This window comes from Dipodomys spectabilis, unplaced genomic scaffold, assembly GCF_019054845.1.
Source record: "Dipodomys spectabilis isolate Male_0828 unplaced genomic scaffold, ASM1905484v1 ptg000108l, whole genome shotgun sequence".
Lineage (NCBI taxonomy): Eukaryota > Metazoa > Chordata > Mammalia > Rodentia > Heteromyidae > Dipodomys > Dipodomys spectabilis.
The window spans coordinates 5,420,159-5,436,222 of record NW_024870785.1 but is presented as its reverse complement, the minus strand read 5'-3'; the positions used below and the strand labels follow the sequence as shown (position 1 = coordinate 5,436,222).

General features: G+C 49.4%; 2 protein-coding genes across 3 annotated transcripts in view; one reads left to right on the top strand and one right to left on the bottom strand.

The window, feature by feature from the left end:
- The window catches only part of Znf106 (zinc finger protein 106), a 52,407-nt gene extending 45,425 nt beyond the window's left edge, over positions 1-6,982 (top strand). For both annotated transcript variants that reach the window (XM_042687879.1, XM_042687880.1), the window contains 3 exons: positions 763-834; positions 2,972-3,118; positions 3,441-6,982. In XM_042687879.1, the coding sequence (XP_042543813.1) occupies positions 763-834; positions 2,972-3,118; positions 3,441-3,497 (276 nt within the window). In that variant the 3' untranslated portion in view covers positions 3,498-6,982. The remainder of the gene's footprint in view (positions 1-762; positions 835-2,971; positions 3,119-3,440) is intronic.
- Positions 6,983-7,805: 823 nt separating this feature from the next.
- Capn3 (calpain 3) overlaps positions 7,806-16,064 on the bottom strand; it is a 32,527-nt gene continuing 24,268 nt past the window's right edge. Inside the window, exons 14-25 of the mRNA XM_042687902.1 lie at positions 15,709-15,917; positions 14,992-15,028; positions 13,118-13,135; positions 11,366-11,479; positions 10,526-10,603; positions 10,096-10,153; positions 9,947-10,011; positions 9,567-9,635; positions 9,279-9,357; positions 9,008-9,124; positions 8,697-8,755; positions 7,806-8,304 (exon numbers count right to left, since the gene is read on the bottom strand). Coding sequence (XP_042543836.1) covers positions 8,278-8,304; positions 8,697-8,755; positions 9,008-9,124; positions 9,279-9,357; positions 9,567-9,635; positions 9,947-10,011; positions 10,096-10,153; positions 10,526-10,603; positions 11,366-11,479; positions 13,118-13,135; positions 14,992-15,028; positions 15,709-15,917 — 930 coding nt within the window. The 3' untranslated portion in view covers positions 7,806-8,277. The remainder of the gene's footprint in view (positions 8,305-8,696; positions 8,756-9,007; positions 9,125-9,278; positions 9,358-9,566; positions 9,636-9,946; positions 10,012-10,095; positions 10,154-10,525; positions 10,604-11,365; positions 11,480-13,117; positions 13,136-14,991; positions 15,029-15,708; positions 15,918-16,064) is intronic.

Sequence of the window (16,064 nt, the reverse complement as noted above, 5' to 3'; positions counted from 1 at the left end):
GATGCTTAAAAAAAATACAGTGGTACTTTTTCTAGAGTCATGATCCAAAGAGAAGGATAGAATTAGAGTCAGGAGACTTGGCCACTGTGGCACAGTTAGAACAGGCCTAAAAGTAGAAGCTAACTCACTTCTCTGCTGAGCCTCGATTTACTTTAAAATTAGGTCGTTGAGTCAGAATGGATCCTCTCAAGCTTTTAGTAGTAGAACCCTTTCTTAGAATGAAATTCAGATTCTTTTTTTTTTTTTTTTGGTCGGTCGTGAGGCTTGAACTCTGGGCCTGAGCACTGTCCCTCAGCTTTTCAGCTCAAGGGTAGTGCTCTACCACTTGAGCTACAGTGCCACTTCTGGTTTTCTGATGATTTATTGGAGATAAGAGTTTCCTGCCCGGGCTGGCTTTGAACTGAAATCCTCAGATCTCAGCCTCCTGAGTAGCTAGGATCACAGGCGTGAGCCACCGGCACCCGGCTTGAAATTCAGATTCTTGATAGACAACACCAGTTAGAAGCCAAAGCTACCCCAGTTAAAGAATAAATGACTGTCTCCAAGTCCTGCCGGTTGCATTTGGAGTCACATGCCCTAAGAGCTCTTCATCAGCTCTCTAAAGAACACATGGTCAAAGTGTTCTGACCAGTAGATCTAGAAGTTACAGTCCCATTCTAGTACTTGGGTGGTGGTTTTGCTTTAGGCTCATGTTTCTTTTATTTTGAGGGTGTTTTGTGGCTGTGTCTATGTTAGCCTAATCCTGTTAACTTCTTTCTCCAGATTTATACGGGCTGTTATGATGGTAGTATTCAGGCTGTGAGGCTAAATCTGATGCAGAATTACCGCTGTTGGGTAAGCAATGACACTGTTCTTGTCACCAAGGGGAGAGACACTCAGCTTTAGACTAGTTTATAGCTCTTTGTCATTATTGGCTTAGTGTTTTGTATTTGAGTGTATGTATTTAAGCTGTATGACTTTGAGTGTATGTATTTAAGCTGTAGGACAAGGAAGCTTAGAATCACAAATAAAATATTTTTGTGATTTTTGTTTTACATCTTTTTGAGACAGCCTCATTATGTATTGTAGATTGGCTTCAAATTCACCATTGTTCTACTTCAACCTCACAAATGTTTAGATTATTGGAATATGTCACCATACCAAGCTATACTTTTTTTTTTTTTTTTTGGTCATAGGGCCTGAACGCAGGGCCTGGGCGCTGTCCCTGAGCAGCTTTTTTGCTCAAGGTTAGCACTCTACCACTTTGAGTCTCACAGACTTTCCTGCCTGAGCTGGCTTTGAACTGTGATCCTCAGATCTCAGCCACCTGAGTAGCTAGGATTACAGGCGTGAGCCACCGGTACCTGGCCGTGGGACACTTATCTCTAATTCACCACCAGAAAACCAGAAGTGGCACTGTGGCTCAAGTGGTAGAGCACTCACATTGAGCTGAAGAGCTCAGGGATAGCAAGCACCCAGGCCCAGAGTTCAAGCCCCATGACTGACAAAACAAAAATTAAAAATTTCAATACCACTTCTTGTAAGTCTTCTTTAAAATCCATTCTTATATTGTTCATGACCAAAGAGAAGTTTTTGGTACTGAATTTCTTTTTCCCCAAACCCTAATCTCCTCATTACTCATGGAATAAATTTATCACTCTTTATTTTTAAACTGGATTTTAAGCTTATCCAAAACCTAATTGTTTCCAGTTTGTTTATATTACTGTCTTTGCTTTTTTAGTCCTCTGAGTAAAGGCAAGCAAAATCTAGCACAAAAGCCAGGATATACAAATAGAAAATGTATCTAGGGAAATAGGGAACATATTTTCTATTCTTCTTTCCTTTTTTTTTTCCTTTGGTGCCAGTCCTGGGGCTTGAAATCAGGGCCTGGGTACTGTCCTTGAGTTTTTTTGTTCAAGGTTAGAGCTCTACCACTTCTGGCTTTTGGGTGGTTAGTTGAAGGTAAGGGTCTGACAGACCTTCCTGGCAGGTTTGGCTTCAGACTGCAATCTGCAGATCTCACCCTCCTGACTAGCTAGCGTGAGCCATTGTCACCTGGCATATTTTGTGTTTTTAAAGGTACAGGTATGGAATACTTTGACAGAGAAAAGCCTCAGACTTGTATTAGGTTTTAGAATAAATATGTTTAGTATTATAGTCTCAAGGTTTACCATAAACAAGTGTTGGAAAGAGCTAAAACAAAGCCTTTGTGCTTTCTGACTAATACATGAAATCCAACCACATTTATAAGTAAAGTCAGGATTTTTTTTAAGGAAACAAAAGATTGTGATTGGAATGGTAGCAGCAGTGAATTTTAAAGGGCAGGTTCTTTAGCAGGCACAGTCATCTTAGTGTATTTCCACAGATGCGTTTCTCTTTCAGACATTTTTATTTCCAAGTCTATAAGTCAGAAGTTCTTAGAATGGTTAAATATATTCTTTACTATATTGTAGGAAATTTTTTTGCCTTTTGAAATAAATGGGACTAAAATTTAGTTTTGTGATGGCAAGATGAACAACAATGTGGTTTAAACTAAATTTCTGCTTTCATCTTTAAACATTTGCTAAACTTTTCCATATTTATCTAACAAGATGTAATTGTTAGGTGGGCATGGTAGCGCATACCTAAATTCCAGAACTTGGAAGGTGAGGCAGGAAGATCACCAACGTGAGGTCAGCCTTACTGAGCCACATAACATGACCTTGTCTAAAAAAACAATATAATGTCTACCTTAGTAAAGTGCCTTTTCAGAATGCCAAAGAGCCAAAAGACTTTCTGGTCTTTTTTTTCATGGTTCCTTATTATACTGGTAATGAATATGATAGCCTCTAGTATTGCTATACTTTGTAGCTAAGAATAAGTTGAAGTGTGACAGGCTTTTCGCTTCCAAGGGGACAAAAGCAAGGGAGGATACTTTGCAGTTGACTCTGCAGTGTGCTGTAGTTCTCTTCCACTTTCCTCTTCACCTGGCCCCTTGCTGTCTGTCTTGCAGTGGCATGGCTGCTCTCTGATATTTGGGGTCGTAGATCACTTAAAACAACACCTGCTGACTGACCACACGAATCCGAACTTCCAGACTCTGAAATGCCGCTGGAAGAATTGTGACGCATTTTTCACTGCTCGGAAAGGATCCAAGCAGGTGCGCCCGTGGACCCCGCTTTCGCAGGGGCGGGCAGAGGGTTTTGGCTGTCGTAAGAATATTCTGGGCATATTTCTTCTTTATTATTCTGAGGCTTGGGTGGAAGAACATGGCAGATTTTCATCAAGAGCTTAGAGATTATTTTTAGATGTTTCTCAAACTCAATAATTGAACCTACAGATTTATTCCAGTGCTCTTTGGTAAGAGGAGAACTTAAAGCTGAGTGCATAAATTAATTATCTGGGGTGGCTTTCCTCGGCTTTGACTTGCTCCTGTCTTCCAGCCCATTTGTGTCTTACGGTCCCTCTCCCCTTCTCCTTAGGATGCTGCTGGACACATCGAACGACATGCTGACGATGACAGCAGAATTGATTCATGAAGTTTGTTGCCTCCCATGTTGGGAAGTCACTAGTAGAACTATTTCGTTGTGGCCTCTTCACACAGACCACTCCCTCTCCTTCCCCCGGAAGCGGGGAAGGAAAAAGCCAGGCTTACCAACTAGCAAAAGCCTGCGCAGCTCTGTGAGGTCAGAGGTCACATTTCAAGTTTGTGCAGGAGGGTGCAATGACATTGAAACAGATTTTTTAAAGGATACCTATACTCCTCTGGGACATAGAGTGATTCATGCGACAAGCATTCTTTCCATGTTTATTAAAACTCCAGATCTTAATTGGTTACCTACTTTGGCCCTAATCATATTTTTGTCGCTTTGAGCTTGCAATTTCTAGTTTATGTTTCTTACGATGCTTTCCGCTTTTGATAGTCAAGCTTTCAGTACAGCTTTGTTCAGATGCTACATTTTCAGGACCCAGTTGTAAAAACTTGGGTGTATACTTACCTTTCTTAACCATTATTTGTAGTGTGTTTCAGATACTCACTTCCTTAGTAAATGGACAGAGCTGGCTTGCAGTGCAACAGGACACATGGGAGATTATTGATAACCAGCTTGAGTTTGAGGATTCAGGAACCAGTCCCATTGAGATGAGTCCTTGTGGGAGCCTTTCCTGGAGAACTTGTGTGCAGGTCTGACAGAGCACCCCCTGTGAGGCAGCAGCCAGGCTAATGTCTCCTTTTCTGTTCTGCTGTTAGGCCCGGGAGCTCCTTGCCACAGGTGCCTTCGGCTGTTTGGGCTGGAGGCGTACCCTGTGTCCCTGCACCTCTCCTGCCCCTTAACTGTGCCTAGAGCAATGGCAGCCGTCAGTCCTCTGGGCTCACAGGGCGTTTTCCACCCACCCACAGCACACCAGGTCAGGGAGTTAAGACTAAAGCATCGCCGACTGAAGCTGGCCTTCTAGAGACTTTTGGAAGCCAGTAGCTTGGTCTTCACCCACCTGCTGGCTGAGGAAATCTGGGACAACCAGACACCCAGGTCAACAGAGCCTCACTTTCATTGTGGGACTTGGGGATTTTTCTCTGGACTGTTGATCAGTAAAAGTACACTAAGTGTCACTTTCTGCTCTTGTTTCTGGATTCCAAAACTTAAGATTGTTGAGAGAGAGCGAAATGAGTGGGGGGGCCCCATGCCGCTAGGTGGCCTGAGGGTGTGACCCTGTCTGCGGGCACTGCACCTTCAGGGTTTTCTCACCTGCAGCGTGAGTGCAGCTGTGCGCACTTCTCCCTCTGGCTTTGGGTTGGGGCAGGGTCTGTGAGCCCTTGGCATTTATAATGGAAGACTTAAGTACGTGTTCTTTTCTCTAGGAAAAAGCTCCTGTGTTTCTTACTGGTCCAGAAAACATTGCGAGCTACTCTAGAGCTGCTGCTAGGTAGCGGACAGCCCCACAAGCCATTCACTCTCTTCCCTTGCGAGTACGAAAACTTCCGTTAGTCACATGGCTTAGATTTGTCGGATGTTGAAGAGATCGTGTGGATCAGGTGGAATAATGCTGATTCTGTGGGAGATTAAAGCCACTCTTCCCACCTCTCATCCCCCATTCCTAGAACCGTGACCAGAGCAGTGGCCTCCCAGAACTCCATCTGGATTTACTGTCAAAGCTTGCACTTTTCCCTGGGCCGCAGTGAGGCAGTGTTTGCATGCTGGCAGGGTGAGGTGCTGAGGAAGCTTCCGGTGCTGTCGGCCAAGGGCCTGTGGAGCAGGGAGAGGGGTGACACGGTTCCAGCGGGCAGTGGGCAGCAGGGCGTGGAGGGCCAGGCACTCGGGACTTAACTCGGTAGATTTACAGGCGCACATCTGTCTGGGTGTGTGCATGGGTGTGCTTCTTGCATACATGAGTCCAGGTGGGCACCTGGATTGTATTGTTTCTCATGTCACAAAAGTTTTCTTTGAAGCAGCAGCAGTAATGTGTTCTTTATAGCATCAGGCTAATGAGTGATGGAGAATGACCCATTCCAGCCCTCTTGAGAAAGGAAGGAGCCGGGGGGGTCTTGGCTCCTTTTGTTTGGTTGTGTCCTGATCTGTGTGTTTTGAAAGTTGTGCAGAGCTGGGCTGAGGGAAAGTCAGTTGTCGGCGTGTCATTACAGATCTCAGCCTCTGCTTGTGCTCCCAGGGCGGTGGCTCAGGTCCGTGTTGACTACGTACAGCTTAGTAGTTCACGAAGGAAAGGATCTAACTGTCCACTAACCCAACAGAAACTGGCACTTTCCAGTAGTTGGAAGCCATCTTTAGAATTCTTGACAACACCAAGCCAAGGAAACCACAGAATCTTTTCACATGCTCATTCTTTATACCATTTATACATTCTTTATACATCAGTTTACACTGATAAAAGTATCAGTCACTTTCAGTTTTCTGTAAAAGTTGTTAATCAGGTTCAGAATATATTTTGGCATGCTCCTCTGCTCGGTTCTAAACAATGCAAACAAAAATAGCAACTTACCTTGACCTGATGTTACTTGAATTGAGAAGTGATTCACTACCACACTCCGGCTTTTGTGGGGAGGTTTTTCTCCCCCAGAATAGCGAGCACGTGAGTGTTTCATTCATGACCTACATGTGAGTTATAGGCAGTGCCCTTGCTGTTGAAGTGACTGTTTGCCTAACCACGGTTTTCTTTTGTCGTTTTTCCTGGTAGATGGTAGAGTGGGCAGCTTGTGACTAGGCATGTGGCTAGCTGCTGGGCATGGGCGTAGGCGGCAGCTAGAGCAATGAATGGTGTGGTGTGTTTTGTGGAAGAGAATCCAGTGGAGAGGAGATTGAAGTATATTGCGAGGTGAAATTTGAATAGCACACATACTCTGGTTTGCTCAAATACTGCAGTTTGTAAGTGCATACTTTTAAATTTAGTTCTTGTTACCTAAAGGAGAGCTCTTAGCATTATTATGAAGACCATGCTTGCCACATTGGTAAAATGGTGGTTTCAGCCCAGCCGGAGTCATTTAAGACCACGGGGTTGAGAGAAGGGTGGATGGACAGAACTGAGCAAGTGTGGAAGTGCTTTGAGCTCCGCCAAGTTCCATGTGAAAGTGGATGTGCGACCCTCCTCTAAAGCAAACCCCTGCTTCCCACACAGGAGCTGACTTCACCTACTGCCCTAAGTGTGTGGCCCTGCTGAGCCGCATGGTGACTAGGGTTTCCCAGATTTGCTCTGAATTCAAGGTTGTAATGCAGCTGAACTGGAGGCAAAATGGGGTCAAAGGAGGAAAGGCTGTTGAAGACCTTTCTCCTATTAGGAGAAATACTGTCCCCTAGAGCTACTCCAGTACCCTTGGTTTCTGATTTTTTTTCTTCAGTATTGAGTATGGATTTGAAGGAAGAAATCAGATGACACCTGACTGCAAAAATGTTTATAAACAAATAAGCCTAGTCTTCTTACATTTTGGTATAAAGCTGTGAACTTCATAACTTTGTAAAGCAAGGTATAGAGCAAATACAAGAGGAGAATAAAGTACTTTTACTAATTGACTGTTTACTTTCATTACCTTGTTTGCATCTTCATAGTCAAAACGTCTTTTTCTGCACGTTGGCATAAAGCATGAGAACAGTGGTAGAAAACACAAGATGTTTAGAGATGTGTTGCTAATAGATGTGCCACAAGCTACAGCCCAGGTAAAATGGATACACGGCTACACTTGGGATTTGTCTGGTATCTTAGAGCAAGTACCTGGAACTAAACTCAAAAAACTATCTTTGATCCAGGCACCTGTGGCTCATGCCTGTAATCCTAGCTTCTCAAGAGGCTGAGATCTGAGGATCACAGTTCAAAGCCAACCCCGGGCAGAAAACTCCATGAGACTCTTATCTGCAAGAAACTACTCAAAAAAGCCAGAAATGGTGCTGTGACTCAAGTAGTAGAGTGCTAGCCTTGAGCAAAAGAAACTCGGGGACAGTGCCCAGGCCCAGACTGGCAAAAAACAAAAACAGAAAACTACATTTCCCCTCCCTCCAGTCACCCACAAAAGTTTACACTTTCTTGTGTTCTATACACCAACAATTATTTTACCCGATATAGCTAAATATATTCCCCCTTCCTTACCTGAGTGACTAGTCAAGCAATATAGGTGTGACTGAAATGGGGCTCAAGGCTGAGGTTTTTGTGTGCTGGTGTTCTATTTGGAAACTAGGGCTTTCTGCCATCAAGTACTAAGCAGGCCCTGCCTGCCTTGGCTTCTAGGTACATTCAGGGCATGGCTGTAGAATTCAGCCTGGTGCTTTGTGCAGGTGAGTTTATTACTGGAAGGTATTCAGTCCTGCTCTGGCTGATAAATGTGGGGATACAAAACACAGTGGAACCAGCTGTACACATGCCTTTATTTAGATCAACTTCTCTCTGAATGCAGCTAAACTTAGGAGTCAGACAACTCAAAGTATCCAACCCTGTTCCACTGGATTTGTTTACCCCAGAGCCAGGCCCATCCTAAAACAGTCAGACAGAACCAAGTGCAAGTTTGGCTATTGTCCCATGAGTGGGAAAGCATACAGGTGATGGGCTTCTAGCGGCTGCTCTGCAGTCAGCCTGTTACAAGCTACAGGAGAGCGTTTGCTTCAGAATCAGCAGACCTCTGCACACACTGCACCTAGCAGAGGCAGACACTTGCAGAGGGACAGAGGTGTGCTCCAAAAGTCAGGCTACGCATCAAGACAAGATAGAGGGACGTGGAGGAGAACCGACCGGGGAAGCACCTGGAGGCCATTGCCTCTAGCGATACTGGATACAGTGGAATCCTGAGTGATCCTGCATGTCCTTGGACAAGGGCAGCCTGGTTTACGCATACATGGTGAGCTGCAGCCACTGAAAGAGGAAGTCCCAGGATCAGAACGTAGACAAGGACAGAGCAGCCCAGCCCTACGCATCTTACAGCTGGGGGGGGGGGGGGAGGGAGGGAGGGAGGGAATAGACACCAGCAAGATTTTCAAAGGAGGAGCCTGTTTGCCATGTCCTTTTTCCCAAGGTGGTCTCAAGAGGTACATGTTTTCTAGTGTCAGGTAATTTTAGGGGTTGAGGCCTTTCTGGAGCTTTTTGCTATTACATGATCTCCATGAACCACATTCCCTGCTGAGTTTCTCTGCTTCATGGTCCCTTCCTACCCATCCCTCCTCCGCCACTCTCTAGAAGTAAGGAACATTGTGTCTTGCACTGTCATGGGCTTTATGGTGCAGGAAGAATGTGCAAGGTCTGTTTACCTCGAGAACATTGAGTTTGATGATACCATCTCCATCCTTGTCAAATGCATTAAAAGCTCCTGTGTAAAAAAGAATGCGCAGGCCGGTTACAGACTTCCACGTCCCCTGAAGGAAATGTGTGCCGTGTTGTCCTTCAGCACAAATATCTGCAGGTGACATGGCTAGAGACCCTCTCCTTGCCATCCTCTCCTGGACCAAGAGCGGCCTTGGTCTTTGTTCAGCCCGGACACTGGATTATCTGTCCCTATTGGGGGAGGGAGGGGCCGGGAAAGCTCGAGAGTGTTGAATGGTACCCCCCCACTCCCACTTACTGAACATGCCCTCCAATCTGACAAAGCAGCAGATGAAGCTGTCAAAGTCGATGTTCATGTGTTTGTCTGCGTAGCGCATGGTGATGATATCGTAGAGCTGGCTGTTGAGGTGGAACCCTGCGGAGGCAACGGTAGCGGAGGAGCTGAGCTCTCTCCCTGCCCTTGCCCGCTGGCCTCAGGAAGGAGGATGAGCGTCCTGGCAGCCTCACTTCCCCTCCATTCCTGCTCCCCTCAGGTTAGCTTCCTCTTGCCGGCCACCCCTCCACGGCACCTGCATCGTTGACTGCGTTTCGCATCTCGTAGCTGTTGATGGTGCCCGAATGGTCTGTGTCGTAGCCTTTGAAGATTTTCTGAAAACAAATTTGAAGACAAGGTCACACACTGAATCCCTCAACCAACCCCTCCACCCCAGTACCGCCTCCTCAACCAACCCCTCCACCCCAGTACCGCCTCCTCAACCAACCCCTCCGCCCCAGTACCGCCTCCTCAACCAACCCCTCCGCCCCAGTACCGCCTCCTCAACCAACCCCTCCGCCCCAGCGCCACCTCCCTCTCCCACCTGCCAGGCCTTGATCTTCTTCCACAGGTGGTGGAACTCCTGCAGGTTCAGCCTCCCTGAGCCATCTGTCTGAAGGCGGGCGGTCAGGGCCAAGGGCTCACAGTGAAATCCCCCCGCACTGGGAGGGACTGATGAGGGGGAGTCTGGGAGGCTGCTCACCCACTACCCACACTCACCCCCCTCCCAGCTTTATCCTCTATGGGGGCAGGATTTCAGGCCTGAGGGTGGGGTTAGCTACCACCCCTTTCAAACAGCAACCAGGATATTCTGAGTCAGGGTCTCAAGTCTTTTTGGGGGGGCATAGTTTAGGCCCTCTGACGGGACACTCCTTTTTTCCCCCCCTGTCCCCTGTGGGCAGGTGACAGCAGGTGGAAGGATACATCCATGAGAGCGATCATGCTGCGGCAGGACTCCAGCGTGAAGCCTTGTGTCTTCAGGTCCTTGTCTGGGGGGATGGAGAAGAGTGAGGAGCTGCTTTCAGACAGCTGGACTCCCTGCCCATCCCCTTCGTCTGCTCTCAGTTGCTCACGTTTGTTCACAACTGTGTTAAGGACGTTCTTGAGCTCGTCTGCACAGATCTCCATGTCCTGAGGAGGGAGGGAGGGAGGGAGGGGAGTCGTTCAAGGGTAGCGCCGCTGGTGGGGCGGAGGCTTTGCAAAACCAATCCCAGCTGTCCACATTTGTGTAGTCCCAGTTGGTGCTGCTATGTCATGGGGAGCTGGGGGTTCTCTAGGGGGGAGACAGTGCCCAGTACTGTACCCTCAGCTGTCCACATTGTGTGGGCAGCTCACACCAGAGGGCTCTGAGCCAGTGAATATGTCCGTCTAAAACCCAAGGGCTTGTGGGCATCTGTGTTGCACACATACAGGGCAAACCCCCTCTTCTGGGCAGTAATGAAACAGCCAGTCACGGGCAGCTGACCTACAAGGGCAGTCAGTCCCTGGCTTGGAGATACTCACATCCCCTGCTATCTGTTTGAAAATGTTGCGGAACTGCTGCTGCTCCTCGCTCTCCTGGTCCGGGTTGCCAGGCCGGGGCTGTGGAAATACAATGGGGGACTTGTGGGAATCGGGCCAGACAGACCAGGAGGAAAGCTCCTCCAGGCAAACAGCCCAGGTGGCAGCAGGCGCTGGCATGGGGATTTCTTACTCCAATCTGGCGAGCTGGAGTGAGAACCATCTAGGCCTCAGTGGCTCTTTGAACCTCGTCCGCTCAGATACATTTACTGTGCCAGCAAGCAGACCGCTCCCGCCTGCCCCCCCCCCTCCGCCCCCAGCCTTCTCCTGGGTCCTGAACCAGACAGTTCCAACCAAATGATCAGGAGGCCGACCATTCCAGTTCCTCCATCCGCCTCCGTCACTGAGGCTCAGTTCTCCACCCCACTGCATATGGCCTCCACAACAAAGGACACAGGCCTGCACCGAACTTTTCACCCTTAGCCCCACTTCCACGAAGCTTCCGTGACCTCTCCTCCACTCTGGAGGACCCCCATTGCCATCAGTAGCCCCCCCCCCCGGCTTTCGGTACTTAGGCTCCTTTGTCAAGAGCTCAAAGACTAAAGACAGGCGTTCTTCTCCCAAGCAGGTCTCCGGCCCTTGCCAGTCCCTCTGTCCGCGTGCCCGCGGGGTTTGCCCCAGTCGGGAGACCCAGCCCGCATTGCACTCCTGTAAGTCATCTGCCGGGCAGCATCCCAGAGCCTGGAGGAATGCGCTCTAGACGGTGAAGACACACCCCCATGGGAGCACAGGAGAAGCCCTGTTGTGCACGAGCCACCCCGTTCATGCCACATGCACAGAAACCTGTGGGCATTTCTCTTGCTTCTCAGGGCTTGTTTTGTCTTTGCCCTCCTCTGACACCTGGTCCACACCCAGCTCCTTGTTGCTGTTTGCTCGGTCTGAAACGAAGATGATGGGCTGGGGAGAGGAGGGAAGTGGACAAGGGCGGGAAGGAAGCAAGGATTACAGGTTGAGAGTGTGCCGGCAGTCAGTCTCCCCTCAGGGCGCAGTAGGGCTGGCACCATGAGGTGTGGCATGTGAAGAGGCTGAGTGTTAGGAGCAGCATGATCCAGGACAGTGGTTTTCAAATACTTTTGAATTTTTTTCCCCAATAGAAATGCTTTAGATTTCCCCAGAATCCACATATAAATAAAACCAATAGAAACAGCTTCTACCCCAGGCATGGTTGGCACATGCCTATAATCCGAACTACTGGGGAGGCTGAGGCAGCAGAATCACAAGTTCAAGACCAGCCTAGGCAACATGGACCATCTCAAAACAACTTGAGGTGCTTTGGTTAAAAGGCAGGCAGAGCCCCTAACCCTCATTATCGAAATCACGGCGGCCAGTGAGGAGCCTCGGGTGAATCTGCAGAGTACAGACTGGAAGAAGGCTGGTCATTGGCCTGCTCAGAACACGGACAGCCCTACCCCTCCCATAACAAATACTTGTCCTGACCTCAGTTTACTCAGCTCTTAATGGCGATGGCCAAACCTGCCTTTCCCTCCCTGGCCCTGTGGGGATTAGATGAGAAAACTGGATGCAAACCTGTACTGAAAGCACAGGGAAGATTTCAAGAGACGGTCAGAAGCTATGCTCATGCAAGTGAAGAGGTTATGGAAAGAGGTGGGAGCTGTGCACCCCATATGGAAAGCCAGAGGAAGCCGCAGACCTTGGGGATGCAGCTCAGAGAAGAATGGGGTAAGTAAGCAGAGTGTCAAAGCGGAACAAGCCGCCTGGCTGGGGAGGCCCACTGTCTTCCCACGCTGCTGGTCTGGGGTAGCTGGAGTAAGCAGACAAGAAAACGGCCTTGGAACCCAGCAGGTCCCCGAGGGGTTTGCACAAGCAGCTGAAGCTTACAGGGATTCCAGAGCAAGCAGAGGACCCTGTGTGAGGGGAATGTGTGCCAATGGGCACGGCATAGCCGTGGAGCACCCCTGGAGCCAGGCACGTGTGTGCAGACCCAAGTGCAGGTCGGGATCACCCAGGCTTTGGAGTGGAAGAGGCTGGGCACCGGGAGGGTAGCCAAGAAACACAGGTGTTGGAGGTGGAGTAGACATGTAAGGCTTCCCTGTCCAGTTGTCCCACTCGGCAGCTGTGTCCTGGAACAAGTCACTTCTCTGCATCTGTGCCCTCAGGAGTAGTAACGGGGCCTCCCTTGTAGATACTGTGGTAAGTGGGGGGAAAGCTGGGCCTGCTCTGCACTAGGCCCCATACCTGGAGAACCTGGGTGATGCATTCCAGGTACCACCAGGAACATTAGCAGCAAAGCTTGTCTGCTGGCCCCCGGTGGCTCAGGGCACAGATCTCTGGAGAGGGACCGCCTTGAGCAGGTTAGTTTGTACCTTTTCTTCCCCTCTTAAAATGGGAATCGTCTCCTAGGAAAAGCAGCTAGACGAGTCTCTGCACACAGCCTTCCCTCAGCCATCGCCGTCACACTCAGCCCACCGGGGGCTCAGGGAAGGCAGGCAGGGGAGAGGCAAGTTGGATACATGCACGCATGCACACGCACGCACACACATGCACGTGCTCTACTCACTCACCCATTACACCCACCTTAGTTTTTTTCTTTTTCTGTGTAAGAAATGGAAACAGTAAATGGACAATGAGTGAAAATGTTTAGAACTGATCTGAAGCTTGGGGTATAGGTCTTGGGTCCACATAGCTGGGTTAACTGGCTCCAGCAAGGAGTGTGGAGGGTGAAAAAAGAGAATTCCTCCCCCGTTCCTATCAGAGACTGGTAGCTGCTGTAGCTTTTGTTGTTGTTGTTTTTCGTTGTTGGTTGCGGGGCTTGAACTCTGGGCCTGGGCGCTGTCCCTCAGCTCTTCAGCTCAAGGCGAGCGCTCTACCACTTGAGCTACAGCGCCACTTCCTGTTTTCTGGTGGTTTATTGGAGATAGGAGTCTCACGAACTTTCCTGCCCGGATTGACTTTGAACCGTGAGCCTCGGGCCTTCTGAGTAGCTAGGATGACAGGTGTGAGCCACCAGTGCCTGGCTGTGGCTTTGTTTTAATAACTCACTGTAACAAAATACGTGAGGAAACAGACCTTCTGGCTGTTTTTTTCGTTTTTTAATGTAATTGTTTGCTAAAACATTGAACATACGGCTCATTCAAACTATCCTGAAAATGAATATGACTTAAGGAATAGTTAAAAACAATTTTTTTGAGCAAACATTTCACGTCAGGAGATTTAGCGTGGGGATCCAGGCTTGGGACTCCTTTTGTACTATGAGGTTTGGCGGATAGGCTGGCAGCATCCTGGGCCGCAGCGCTCTGCTGGGCAGCTGCCCTCTGCACCCACCAATACTGAAGCCAAGTGTCATTTGAGAACCCGTATAGGGACGCCCAAGGCCCTACACCTGCTGCTCTTTCTGTGTGGTTGCAGTGTGTGAGTGCGCAGCCCCTGGTGATACTGTACGGTGATTGCCAGAATCCAGAACCAAATGCACGGAGCGCTGACAGCAAACGTCTGCAGCAGCTCGGAGCCCTTGGAGATCTGGCACTGGCACAGGATGAGGGCGGTTGTAACTGTGCTGACACTACCAGGAAGATATTCAGTGGAGCACTCATCCTGCTGCTTCAGGTTACACCCACTGAGCACGAGACTGTTTACTAACCAGTGCTCACAGCCCTAAGACTCCTCAATCTGAAGCATACACTGACTGTTTCTCATGTAGGGGTTCTCGGCTCTGGGGGCTGGCCTGGACGAGGTGGTCGGAAACCTATGTTGAGTCAGAATCTGAATCTTGAGTTCCAGTCCTGCCTGCCACTTACCAGCTCCATGAATGCAAGGAAGTCAGGTAGCCCCACGGAGCCCGGCTGTCTTGCTTGAAAGGTAGGGCTGATAATGCCATCTACCTCTCAGAAGACTTGCAAGCATCAAATGAGATAACACATGTGAAAAATACCTTGAAGTGTGTAAAACCTGTGGATTACAACCTCTGCCCGTGCTGGGGCGGATGTGCCACACTTACCTCTGAGTTAAATAAACCCACAAAAGCATCGCCAGCCATCTTATTATCCCTCCCACTTTGCAGATGGAGAAACCAAGTCAGAGGGGCTATATGACTTGTCCAGGCCACTTGGGTGGTGAGTGAAGCTCTGGTTTTGACGGCGGGTTCAGAGCAGGTATACTTCCTTTTCGCTACCTGGGAATTCCCCTTGTCCAACCGCATCCATGTTAGCTGTCTTCCCGGCAGCCCTTCCCCTGGCCTTGCTCCCTTCCTCTACTCATTCGTCCCCCATTCTTCCCAGCCAAACCCCTGAGACCCATGTCTTCCGTCCATGCCCAGCAGAAGCTGCAGTGACATGGTGTGGTCACTGCACACGGCCCTCCACGGCCCTCTGCTAGTCCTCACTCTCCCAGTTACCCTGCCTGGCCCAGGAAAAGCAGCCCTCTGCACCTCCTCCTGTCAATCAACCACTCACCACTGGCCGATCCACAGAGATTGTATTTTCAACTTCCCTGTGAAAAACACAAACATGCGGGTGTCTCGGTGTCACTAGGAACAGCATGAAGGATCAGGCCACATGGCTGCTTGGGTGGACAAACTGGGACTGATTAGAGATCCCTTGGGATTAAACATCCACCCAGGAGCCAGCCACAGGTAGGCATCATTGCCAGCAGCCAAGGCCTACCACACAGGTTCTGACTGGTGTCCCCCCCCGCCCAGGTCCCCAAAGCTACGACCCAGCTACCCATCTTCAGGCCTCACATTTCTTCAGGGGACAGAGATCAGGGTGGCAGAGCCTATGAACATATCCGTGAGGGCCAAGGACAGGATATGGCTTTGCTGTCTGTCTTGCCACCCTATCCTGACACTTCAACACCCACCATGCTTCTTACACCTCCTCCCTCTTCTATGAGTATATCATCATCTCAAAACCCAGCAGAGATGCTTCTTCTATCTATTGTTACCTAGAACACCTGGGATATAATAGGTGTTCAGTAAGTATGTGCAAGAATGAATGAGTGGATTAGGGAGCTCCGGCCATGGCTCAGGAGTGGGGAAGAGGCAGAAGCTGGTCGGCACACCCCGGGAGCTCTGAAGAAGACTGGCCCGGCCGTCTAGTCCTGTCTCTGATCTCTGGAAAGGGCCCCCGGGGTTTTTAGGGATGGGTGGCTAGAGCCAGGCTGGTACTCACTCGGAGAGGTTTCTCTTCTCTGAGAAGACGCGGAGGATGAACTCCCCCTCCTGGTGGGGCTCATAGGTGGAGGGCACGATGACGTACTCGCTGGGAGGCAGGCGGAAGCGCTGGGACACCTCCCGCATGTTGATGTAGGTTTTGCTCCTGGCCTTGGAGGCGTTGTACAGGAAGAAGTCCTTCTGCAAGTGCTGCTTGTTCCCGTGCATCTAGGACACAGAGCAGCCCGTGGGACCTGAGTCCCGGGGGAGGGTGCCCTCTCCTGTCCAGTCCCTTCTAGGAGTTTATTCCCAAGTCCCTGGTCCCCGCCTTCACATCCTGACCCTCAAATAAGCTCAACATCACTGTGGCTCCCC